The 13,064-nt window shown below is 43.8% G+C and overlaps 1 protein-coding gene across 1 annotated transcript in view; it reads left to right on the top strand.

Moving 5' to 3' along the window:
- NPSR1 (neuropeptide S receptor 1) overlaps positions 1–13,064 on the top strand; it is a 93,714-nt gene that overhangs the window by 55,889 nt on the left and 24,761 nt on the right. Inside the window, exons 3-5 of the mRNA XM_090287784.1 lie at positions 182–285; positions 9,205–9,298; positions 12,679–12,880. Of these exons, the coding sequence (XP_090143910.1) occupies positions 182–285; positions 9,205–9,298; positions 12,679–12,880 (400 nt within the window). The remainder of the gene's footprint in view (positions 1–181; positions 286–9,204; positions 9,299–12,678; positions 12,881–13,064) is intronic.

Raw genomic sequence — 13,064 nt, 5'->3', positions numbered from 1 at the left:
TAAGTGGTAACAAGGTCTGATGACAGAAGTTGAGAAAGGGACACCTGTCCTGCCTTACTTTTTCCTCAATAGCCTCCTGATAAATCAGGGAAAAAAGTCTCCCAGGAATTCCTTTCTTCCATGGCATGGCTGCAAATATGGAAGAGACTGAAATTAATCATCCATGTGCTTTTCTGTTTAGACTCCTTCACAGGACTGGTTAACACCTTGACGGATATTATCTGGCGGTTCACCGGAGACTTCCTGGCACCTGACCTGGTGTGCCGAGTGGTCCGCTATTTGCAGGTAGGCAGCTCCTTCCAAACGGGCTGGGACAGACTGACTGCAGAATCAGCTCTGGGATTTTTCATGGGAACATAACACAAAACCTCACACTCCCACATAACAAACTGCTCACTTCCTTCTAGTTAAAAGGACAAGAACATTTGTAAGATTTTTTTTCAATGTTTTTCTTTTGCCAAAAGTAAGACACATAAAGAAAATGCAAACAAGCAATCGTAAGAATATCAACATTCATATCGCAAGCATTAAATGCAGTTTCCAGGCTAATGTTAAGGCTTCTGACATAGTCTGGCCATCTCAGTACATTCAGGGCATTACAACAAAAATACCACAGAGCAGGTGGCTTCATAAATAGCAAACCTTTGTTCTGCACGGTTCTGGGGGCTGGAAGTGTGAGGCCAGTGTGCCAGTGTGGCCTGATGAGGGCCCTTCTTCAGGCTGCAGACTTCCCATTATAGCCTCACACGGCAGAAGGGGCAGGGGAGCTCTGGGGTCTCTTCTATAAGGACACTCATCCCATTCAGAAGGGCTCCACCCTCGTGACCTAATCACTTCTCAGAGTCCCCACTCCTAATGCGATCAAACTGGACTCTAGGGTTCCAACGTGTGAATTTGGGGAAGACACAAATATTCAAACCACATGTAGCACTGAGTAATCTCCAGAAAAATTTTAATTTCTTTTTGCTTCTTTTCCCCTTCAAACTAACCGAACACTGGCTACTGTTCTTTTTGAAAAAATTTTTTAGCAGTTTGTTAGAAAATAGGTATTAACTCTAGTAGTTTTAACTTATATTTCTCATATTACTATCTAAATTGGACCTTTTAAAATATCTATTGACATTTGAATTTCTTGCTCTCTAAGTTGCTTGTTACCCTTTTTCATTTCTTTTTAACCAGCATACTCATTTTCTCAGTTATTGCTGATTCTATTTTTAGATTAAAGACATTTATTTACACTTTACCTATTGAATAAACTCTAATGTAAAAATGTAATTGTTATATATATATATTTGGTGTAAAATATTACCTATATACCATATATATTTCATTATTAATACATCATATACATCATACGTGTATATTATAGATAAGACACTTCAGCTTAGTATGGAAAGAATGGGGTATTTTATAACTGGTGTTAGGATTAATGTGTTTTGTTCCTGAGTTCTTAAAACAATTTTCCATTCATATATTTAATTTCTGATGCCAGTACTTCAGGTCTAAATATATTTCTGCAAAACCTTATCCTCTTATATTCCATTTCTTCATATGATTTTCTTAAAGAATCTTTGCATCATATTTATAAGTGAGATTATGATTTTCACTTGTTCTATCATTTTCAGATCTCGGTAATGGAGTTATTCCATCTTCAGAAACTAGAGAATAGTTACAATTAAAAATCTCTTTCATGCTCTGAGCCTACCCTTGAAAGTTTAATAGATGCAAAAGAGCCTTTATTACTTTCTGGGGCTGGTATTTCCTCAGGGGTAATATTTTAAAAAACATTTCTTTTTGAGGATTTTTGCTTCCTTATAGATAAACGTTTTCAACTGCTTACTCTGTCCATTGATGAGAAACAAATTACACCAATGCTTAGTGGCTTAAAACAAGTAGCATTTATTATCTCGCCGTTTCCATTAGTCAAGAATGCAGGAACAGCTTAGCCTGGCAGATCGAGCTAAAGGCTTATCACAGAGGTCGTCAGACGGGGCCCAGTGCTGCAGTCATGGGACGGTCTGACCTGGACTCGGCACAATTCACGTTCGAGGTGGCCACTCACAGAGCAGACCAGTTAGTACCAGCTTCTAACAGAATGTTCAGGTCTTCCACACCTGGGCCTCTCCACAAATATTCTCTAGTGTCTTCATGACATAGCAACCAGCTTTCCTGGTCATCAGCAACCACAGAGAGCGCAGGAGAAGAGGCAGAGCGACTCATGTCAGAGGTTACACATCACCACCTCCACATTGTTCTATCAATCGCAGGGGTCAGACCTGATTCTGCATGGAGCTAGGGGAGCCACAGAAGGGCATGAAGCCATGAGGCAAGGTTCACTGGGGACATTTTGGAGGATGGCTGCCACACGTACCCTCGCATTTTTCAAAAACACATTATAACTTACATTTTTTTCTGATTGCTAAAGGAAATACGCTTCTTTGATCCAGAGTTATTCATGTCACTAATATTCCTTCTAACAGTATGTGTAATGAATATCGAAATAACACTATTTATAAAATATATGCTAGTAATAAAGGAAACTCTGACCATTCTCTACTCCATAAAGGCAAAGGAAACTTACAAAATAATGGTCAGAATCAAAATTTTAAGCACTCTGGAAATTAAACAAAGGTTTGCAATAATCCAGGGAGCATTTACTTAATAAAATGCCTGAATCTCAGTAAGAAAAATGGTATTTGTGGTGTTCTAGCTTACTAGTCTCACCCCCGGCCTCCAGCTTTGTGGCGGCCTGGAAAATGAATAGCTCGCATTTACAGAGAAAACAAATAGCCCGGCAGAGAAGCAAAGAAGGGCCAGAGCTCTTTAAACACCTCATTCCCGGGAAACCCTTGTTATTTAATAGTCTTGCCCAGCTGCATGTATTTTACTTGATTCAAAAACTCACCCACTGTGAAGAGCCTTCTCCATGCGGGCATTTGTCAAAAACAATTACAGGCAATTGATTAACTTCATGCATGCCTGAGGTATTGGATTAGAGTCAGGGGAGACAATAGACTGACCTGGAGCTTAAAACCATAAGCTGGTTTGACTTTGGGTGGTGAGCATAGAGTTGTACCTGTGAAACTTAAATAATCCTATTAACAAATGCCACCCCAATAAAGTTAATAAAATTTTTAAAAAAAGAAATATAAACCGTATTTTTTAAAAAATAAGCAGAGTAATGAGATAGTCATAGGGGCTTTGAAAATCTCTGACAGAGTCCTGAGAATCCAGAGGCCAAGAGCATGCTCAGGACTGTGCCCAGGCTCAGGAAGAAACAGAGAAGGCCTTAAGCTTTTACCTTTGGCTGACCTTGGAGTTTGGTGCCAGCAGGAAGTGAAGCCAAAGGCAGAGCCATCAGTTGTCTGGCTGAGTGTCAAAACCATGCCCCAACATTCACGCAGAGACTCTCTGCAGTGACTGGGAGGCATATTGGTTTCCGGCATCTGTTCGCTGATTCTAACACTCCTGTGTGGGATTTCGCTAATGAGGGAGGCTGTGTTATGTGCGGGCTAAGAGTGCATGGGAGGTCTCTATACCTTCCACTCAGTTTGGTTGTGAACTTAAAACCAGTCTCAAAGATGTGTATTTTTTAAATGGAATAAAATATCCAAGAACTGTGGGACAATTACACAACATGTAAAAAATTAATTAATATATTCCATCACATCAAAAAGGTAAAAAAAAAATTTAGATGATCATATCAATAGACACAGAACAGCATTTGAAAAAAATTCAACACCCATTTATGATTTTTAAAAATGTTCAGAAAACTATGCAGAGTGGGGAAACTTCCTAAACTTGATAAAGAATATCTACAAAAAACCTACAGAGAACGACATACTTAAGGGTGAGAGACCAGAAGCTTTCCTCCTAAGACAGAGAACAAGACAAGGGTGTTTTCTCTCTTCGTTCCTACTCAGCATTGCACAGAAAGAACCGACAGGACAAGAAAAGGGGAATAAAAGGTATACAGATTGGAAAAATACAAAATAAAAATGACTTTGTTTACAGATGACAAGATTGACTATATAAACGATCCAAAATAATAATAAAAAAAAGAACTGTAGGACTATTAAGTGAAAATAGCAACGTTAAGAATACAAAATTAGTGTATAAAAGTTCATTGTTTTTCATATATTACCAATAAAAAATTTTAATTTAAAATTAAAAACACAATAGCCTTTATGTTAGCACCAACATATACTGAGATATAAATTTAGCAAAATATGTGCAAGATAAATGTTAAAAACCTACAAAACTCTGATGAGAAAAATCAAAGAATAAATAAATGGATAGATATTTCGTGTTCATAGATAGGAAGATTCACAATTATTAAGATGTCAATTCTTCCCAATGTGACATCACACTCCGAAGAGGGACTCCAGCAGCTAGTCACTTGCCTTTCCCACGCATGCAAGGAGTTCGGACTAGCCATCAGCCTGACGAAGACGAACGTTATGGCTCAAGGCACGGGGACTCCCCCATACATCACCATCGACGGATACACCCTGGAGGTTGTCAACGACTTCACTTACCTGGGTCCACCATCTCGAGCTCTCTGTCAGTTGACTTGGAGGTCAACCGGAGAATCGCCAGGGCAGCCACAGTTATGGCCAAACTGAACCGGCGAGCGTGGAACAATTCCAGCCTCACTGAGAAAACCAGACTGCGCATCTACCAAGCCTGCGTGCTCAGCACTCTCCTCTATGGCAGCGAGACGTGGACCACCTACGCAAGGCACGAAAGGAAACTCAACAGCTTCCACATGAGGTGCCTGCGACGCGTCCTGCATGTCGCCTGGCAGGATAAGGTCCCCAACACCGAGGTGCTGAAGCGAGCCAACATGAGCAGTTTGCATGCAGTTCTTAGTGAGAGACGCCTCAGGTGGCTCGGCCATGTCAAAAGAATGGGTGCAGGCCGTATCCCCAAAGACCTCCTCTACGGCGAGCTAGCAGAAGGCAAGAGGTTGATAGGGCGCCCAAAACTGCGGTTCAAAGACATCTGCAAAAAGGACATGACACAATGCTCCATCAATCTCAACACATGGGAAGTTCAAGCAGACGACCGCCTAGCCTGGAGGCTCACGGTCAGACAAGGTACATCACGCGCAGAGGCTGCGCGCAACGAGGAGGCGGTCCAGAAAAGATAGAGGCGGAAGCAGCGTCAGCAGCAGCAACAACAGCCATCTGCCTTCACCTGTAACAAGTGCGGCAGGGATTGTCACTCCCGAGTCGGACTGCACAGCCATTCTCGGCGGTGCAGATAGACTCTCAGGAAGCTACGCCATCGTCTCTCGAGACGGACGGCTGCCGATGACGATGATGATGGATTTATGAATTTGATACAATCCCAATCAAAATCCTGCCAAGTTACTTTATAGATATAGCGAAACTAAAGTTCACATGGATAGGCAAGACACAGACTAGTCAACACAATACTGAAGAAGAACACGTTTGGAAGACAGGCACTATCTGATTTCAAGATTTACTATAAAGCTACCGTAACCAGGACACCATGGAACTGGTGGAAGAATCAACACATAGATCAAGGAGACAAAATAGACCTCAGAAACTGATGCACACAAATACAGCCAAGAAAGGAACCAAGTCAATTCAATGGAGAAAGGATAGGGTCTGTTCGGGAAAGGTGCTGGAGTCCACGGACGCCTACATGAAGGAAGAGGAGGAGGAGAACCCAACCTTACATCTTTCACAAAATCTGACTCAGTATAGATCATAGACGCAAATGAAATATGCTTTACTATAAAACTACTAAAAGATAACATGGAAAACCTAGGGGATTTCAGGTGTCTCAATGACTTTGTAGATATGACCCATGAAAGGAAAAATCGAAAAGCTGGACTTCGTGACCATTTTAAACCTCTCTGTGAAAGACTCTGTTAAGAGACCAAGAAGACAAGGCACAGAATAAGGAAAAATATCTGCAAAACACATATTTGATGAAGGTTTTATATCCAGAATAAACCAGGAACACCTAAGACTGAGCAATAAGAAAACGAACAACCTGCTTAAAGATGAGCAGAAGATCTGAACAGAGAGTTCATTAAAGAAGATATACGAGTAACAAACAAGCATACGGAAATAAGTCCGACACTGTCCAGCATTGGAGAATTGCAAGTTAGAACAACGATGAGATACCTCTATATACCTATTAGAATAGTCAAAATCCAAAAAACAATGATCACATGAAATGCTAGAGAGAATGTGTAGCAAGAGGAATTCCAATGGTACAGCCACTTTGGAACATAGTTTGGCATCTTCTTAGAAAATTGAACATGCACTTACCATATGATCTAGCAATTGTGTTTCTAGATATTTACCCAATTGAGTTGACAACTTATGTCCACATAGAAACCTGTACAAGTATCTTTATAGCAGTTTTATTCATAATTGCCAACAAATGCAAGCAAGATGTTTCCTAAAAGCTGAATGGGTAAATAAACTACGGTTCATCCATGCAATAAAATATTATTCAGCAATAAAACAAAATGAACTATCAAGCCACAAAAAAAGATTAAGGATAAATAAATGATGGTATGTCCATATAATGGAATATTATTTGGCAATAAAAAATGAGCTATCAAGATGTGAAAAGTCATGGAGAAATCTTAAAAGTATATTGCTAAGAGAAAGAAGCCAATCTGAAAAGGCTACTTACTATGTGATTACAGCTACTCAGTATTCTGGAAAAGGCCAAACTATGGTGATAGTAAAAAAAATCAGTGTTGCCAGGGATTTGGAGGGATTGAATAAAGTAAAAAGGACTTATATTGAATAAAAATAAAGGACTTTTATTTTTCTGATACTGTGATGGTGCATACATGACATTATGTGTTTGTCAAACCCCATAGGTTATATGACACCCAGGGTGAACCTTAATGTAAACTATGGACTTTAGTTAATAATAATGTGTCAGGATTGGTTCATCAGCTTTAAAAAATGAACCACACTAATGTAAGATGTTCATAAATAAGGGGCAGTGTGTGGAGAGAAGGGTTAACATGGGAACTTTCTGTACTACCTGCTCATTTTTTTCTGTGAATCTAAAATATATTAAATATTTTAAAGTCAGTCCAGGAATCCTCCTTTAAATGAATCCAGTCTGGCATTTTTTAAAATAAAATTTATCTAAGTTTCTTTTATTTAAATCTCACATCCCTGCAAGATTTTATTTGGTTTCATATTTCCTGGGTCATTTTTGTCAGAAATGAGGGGTAGGGTAGTGAAAATTCAAACATATGTCCTTAAACTGCCGTCTGTTCTCCAAATGGCGTCCCATATGTTGTTGATGTGAAGAGTTTTCATTGTTGACATTTACGGATCGACTATAATTGTACTTTGATTTCCTTCTTGACTCAAGTTTAATTATAAGGGTGTTTAAATTTTCAAGTGGTATTAAAAAAAATGTAATACTAATTTCAGCTTTTAATGCTTGTATGCAAATTGCATAAGTTCCACATTTTGGAATCTATTGAAGGTTTTTTCCTCATAGCTTAGTTTATGACCAATTTTTGAAATGTTACCTGGATGCTTTATAATAATGTGCATTCTTCTTAAAGTTTGTTTAATTTTTTTCTACATATTATTATGCTTTTTCCTCTGTAAAACTACGAACATTTCAGTACAAGAGTTTATATTTAGTGTTATGTTACATGTTTCAATAAGTTTCTTTATATTCTCTTGCTATGATGCATGGCATCTTTTATTAATATAAACAATCCCTTTATCCCATGTAGTAGTACTTGCCCTGAGTTTAATTTGTCTAATAGTAGTATAATAATGAGTGCCTTCTAGTTTCTAGCTGCTTGCTAACCCTTTGGCCATCGGTCCATTTGTGAACTGTGATAATCTTTTGGTTTCAGAGGTTTTGCTTCTAAACAGTATACAGCTGAGTAGGTGATGTCAGAGAAGGCGGTGGAAGAGAGCTCCCAAGGGAGAAGCCCTCCCTGATGTTACCTTCTCAAGTGAGTGTGGCCAGCCTCAACAATTACAAATCCATGGGTCACACATAGAAGTCCCAACTTTCTCTAGGGAGACAGTTGTCTGATTTGGGGGGTTAAACTCGGCCATCATTTTTCTTTCTGTCCCTATAACACCTTTTTAGCAAGAGGAGAATTTCTCCTTATCCTCCTCACGGAGCCTTCCATCTTGGATCAGTCCTCAGAACTGCCGCCCTGTGACGTGTTTATGGAAGTGATATAGAAATAAAAGTAAGAACAACAATCAAGTCGGTTGGTATTTGTGTTGGTTGAGCCAGTGAGAAAACGAAAAGGTACAAATTCAGACAAAGGTTATCGCCAAAGTCACATTATTTGTATTTTAGGAAAAAACTCAGACTCTCACCCTTCAACTTGAGTCTCCATGTTTCCCTTTGACATGCTCTGGGTTTGACTCAAAGGCGAGGAAGCAGCGATGCGGGGGGGACTCCCGGCAAAGAAGAGGCTCCAAGTCAGCTGACAGTCCTTCACCTTGATCGTCTTTTCAGAGCTAATTCATTTCATTTCATTACATTTTGAGTATGCTCTTCACATAAGAGACACTGAGGTCTTATATCCTAATTTCCTTCTCTGCGGAGTATGCAAATAACTCTGCACGGCGGATAATTAAAGGGCGCGGGTAAGGTTAATAAAAGAGAGGGTGAGGAGGAGGAAGAGGGGACCGGGGGCCTCCCGCAGGGCACAGCTGGGCCAGAGGCGTGGATGAGGAAGGCGAGCTCTGAGCGTCAGTCGGCGAGAAACGATTTTAACCAGCGCATTCGAGCCCAAACCCCCCCTTCCATCATCTCCCCACAGCTCGCGCTGATCACAGGCAAACAGACTTCTGGGTCTAATTAGTCTGGGGCGTGCATCGTGGCAGAGAGCGGTAGTTCAGCTTTAAACGTCCATCACCCACAAAGGTCCCCGGTGAATGTCCGAAGAGGGGCTGATTCTGGGCTGTGGAGCGTCCAAGAAGCCGAGTGAGAGAGGGGGCCAGGGCGGGCTGGGAGCGGTCCCAGCCGTCCCCACTCACGACGCGAAGTCCAGCGCCTGGAGCAGCAGCCTGCCTCCTGGGACGGGACTCAGTCTCCCTCTCCCGAACCCGACACGCATCCCTCTCTGGGTTCGCGGCCCCGCACAAAACCCTCATCTTTCCGAGCCCTCACCCGGGGGGCTCACGCGGCCCCTCTCGTTTCTGTCTCCAGGTCGTACTGCTCTACGCCTCCACCTACGTGCTGGTGTCGCTCAGCATAGACAGGTACCACGCCATCGTCCACCCCATGAAGTTCCTGCAGGGAGGTGAGCCGCGCGCGCAACTGCTGTTCCGTAGGGGGTCACCCCCGGGGCGGGGGCGGTGGTGTTCATGTTCACGGTCACACTCTATTTATTTATTTATTTATTTATATTCAGAGAGAGGGGAAAGGAGAAAGAGAGGGAGAGAAACATCCCTGTGTGGTTGCCTCTCACTCGCGCCCCCAACTGGGGACCTGACGTGCAGCCTAGGCATGTGCCCTGACTGGGAATCGAACCAGCGATACTTGGTTCGCAGGCCGACGCTCAATCCACTGAGCCACAGCAGCCAGGGCCACTGTCGCACTCTTAATGATGGTTCCCTTCCTCGCCTTTCTTCTCCTCCTCCATCTCCTTCAATGCTGGGTCAAATTGTCCAAAATAACGTTTAAAAAAAAAAAAAAAAGGTTGGTGCCTGGAAAAATGCTGGTGGTTCCCAAGGATGGCCAAGAGCCACCAGGGAAGGTGGTCTGCTGCCCACTCACCTTGTGCTAATGCCTCCGGAGTCTACCCTTAGAGCAGCATTCATACCCATACCTGTCTGAGGACGGGAACACTCCCACCTCAGCTCGTTCATGTTCCAGAAACAAGCACGTTGCCCTCTTTACCCCCAACCATAGAAATAATTGGAAAGGTGTTCTTAACTGCGAATCATACTGCAAAGAAGGAAACCCCTCCCCGATCCAGGGTTAGTGAGGAATTCCCGCCAGAAGGAGGCAGAGGGCTCAGAGGGAAGGCTGAAGCCACCTACCGCCCATAACACCCGCAGGTGATGCCGCAGTAATGTGGGTGTGAGCTCAGGGTGCTTCCTGGGTAGATCGTGCAGATGCCCAGAGCAGAAAGGGCTCCCGGAAGCCGGCAGGGTGATTCCTGAGCCCCGTGAGCTGTGGTCCTCTCTGCTTCCAAGCAGTGCAGAGTGGCATTCCTGGACGCAGAGGTGCTCTGGAGGACGGTGGGCACCTAGTCACGGGACTGCTCTTCATCACTCCGCCACAGGCAGGGCCCGCTCTTCCCCAGGACCCCCGAATGCAAGTCAGAACCCACCATTTAGCAACCCATACTACACCCTCCAAGCAAGCTGTGAGAACAGAAAACGAAAGACCCTAATATAAAATCTCGACTACAAGTGTAATCAAGTATCATTTTAAAAACATGACAAAAACCAAACTGTGGAAAACAGACAATATATTTAGAATACCATCCTTCAGAATTGACACCGAAGCAAACAAAATTAATAGAGCAAGCAGAACTTTAGCATCAGTAGAATTAATGTCATTAGACACTATTAAATACATCGTGGGCACAGATACTTTGAATGGCAACTTAACAAGTTCTAATTAAATATAAAATGTGCAGCCCTTTGACATAGAAATTCTACTTCTTGGCATCTCCTCTGGAGAAGCGCCCCGGTGTATGCATGTATACATGTGTTGCATCTTGTAGCATTGCTTAGAATAGCAGGAATGCAGTGCTAACCTTGGTGTCCGTCGGTGAAGGAATGGCCAGCTGTGCTCAGGAGCATGGATTCCATGCTATGTGCCATTCCTGACTGAAAGCTCTTTACATATGTTAGACCCTTTAATCCTCAGGACAGATCTGTGAGGTGGGTTCTATTATCATCTGCACCTTCCAGTCTGCGCTATTACAATTCAGAAACTAAAAGTAACTTGTCCTAAGTCATGCAGCTAGTAGGTGCAGGGGCAGAATTTGAACTCAGACAGTGAGGGTTGAGCTCAGTGCCCCTGACTAGCACGTACCCTCTCTCAGTGAGGGTGTGGTAGAGCCATAGACAGTAATGTGCATTGACAAAAATAATATCTACATCTAATTTTTCAGTGATAAAACAACATGCAGAATAACCCATGCAGTATGATAAAATTAACATAAAGACAAATTCGAAGCAATGCTAGATATTGTGGAGAGAGAGAGGAAGAGAGCAAGAAAAAGAGAGAGAGAGAGAAGAAAACGCAGGAGAAAGGGAGAGCCCAGAATAACATACAGTTGCCTGCACGGACACACACCCACCCCGCCCTCACTTCGGGGGGTGGGAGTTGAACCAGCCATAGCGACCCCAGGGACTTGCAGGCAAGAAAGTAATTTTTAACCAGAAACATATCAATGATTGTGTGCAATTCAAGTCATTTTTAAATAGAATTTACACCTGTTTCTTAGGCTTTTTCTAGATTATTTGCGTGTGCGCGTGCGTGGACAGCATGAAGATTTCTGGGCGCTGCTGCTCTAGGGATTATGGTAGAGAAGGGGGCGGGAACGCGACACGGGGAAATAGGAGAGACCCTCCGTGAGGTGCGTGCACAGAGGGGAGGTACACTTATTCGTCCATCCATTTATCTCTGCCCAGCAGGCTCTGGGAGGGTCGGTATACAAAGACACCTCCACCAGTGTACTTTAAGGGTGAAAAAATGGGGGACAAGGGAAAGTAAGTATCAGAAAGCATGTGAGGGGTGTCTCGGGACGCGTGCTGGAGGTGGAGGGCCAAGGGGGAAACACGGTCAGTTACACGTCTCCCCCTCGTCACTGGGTAAAAGGAAAATCCACTGTGGAGCTCACGGCAAATACGATGAGTTCTGGGAGACACGGCACAATATTCTGAACAGTGTCCTAAATTACAGGAAAGGCCGTGATGAATGTTATTATAGTGTTTGTTTAATTATGTAAAGCTGTTTATTTCCTTACCCCAAAATTAACAGAGGCTCCACACAGACCCTTGGAAAATTGTTATTTCCAATAGCGTCGGGAAAGAAGCAAGCGTGGAAACAGACATTAGCCACTTGCCCTTCCCCTGCCCAATCCCAGCTGCAGTCCTGGGGGAAACACGAATAACGGGGAAGACCCACAGCTGGAAAGGGAGCCAAGGAGAGAACCCTCCAAATATCAGAAACTTCAAGGCATTTTCGCATACAGGGAGCTGATTTAACAAGGATGCCAACTTCCCTAGGAAAGCTGGGTGGCCTTGTAGGAAGCGGCAAAGGTCCTCGTGTTACAGGGTGAGGTAGCAGGTAAGAATAGGGCATGAGAGGGACCCAATGCTGAGTCACCTGGGTGTTGCAGCTCACAGGGACGCAAGGGCAGCTGTGAGGGGCAGGACGGGGGTGTACATGACTGAGCTAAGGGAAGGAAGGAGAACAGATGTCCCAAGGAGCACATCGCTGTTTCAAGCCGGTGGGTAAATCAGGGAAGGAGGAGGAAAGTAGACATTGGGGTGCACGGACCTAGGCAGACATTCCCTCTTTGATCACCCTAGATCCCCATTTTACAGATGAGGAAACTGAGGCTCTGAGAGGTCCCTAGTTCCTCTCACACAGGACTCCAAGTGGGCTCCCAAGGAGAGTTTCCAGACACCATGCCCTCCCTCTCTTTCCTTTGAGCAGAAAAGCAAGCCAAGGTGCTCATCGTGACAGCCTGGAGCCTCTCCTTCCTGTTCTCCATCCCCACCCTGATCATATTCGGGAAAAGGAAACTCGCCAACGGCGAAGTGCAGTGCTGGGCCCTGTGGCCCGATGACTCCTACTGGACCCCGTACATGACCGTCGTGGCCTTCCTGGTGTACTTCATCCCTCTGACGATCATGAGGTAAGAGGCCAGCGGGCCAGGCTCCCGCGGGAGCATTCCTGTTTCGCCGGCTGCCTCTCTCCTCCCCTGGGGGTCACTCCCTGCCCCTAGTATTCCTGGGGGGAGCTTGTGCGAAGCCCAACTGCTCCAAAGTAGAGGAAGGGGCAGAAACTAACATTTTCTGAAGGGGTTCTATGGGACAGGC

Source organism: Furipterus horrens, unplaced genomic scaffold, assembly GCF_987537825.1.
Source record: "Furipterus horrens unplaced genomic scaffold, mFurHor1.1.pri manual_scaffold_9, whole genome shotgun sequence".
NCBI lineage: Eukaryota > Metazoa > Chordata > Mammalia > Chiroptera > Furipteridae > Furipterus > Furipterus horrens.
This window is presented reverse-complemented; position numbering and strand designations above follow the sequence as displayed.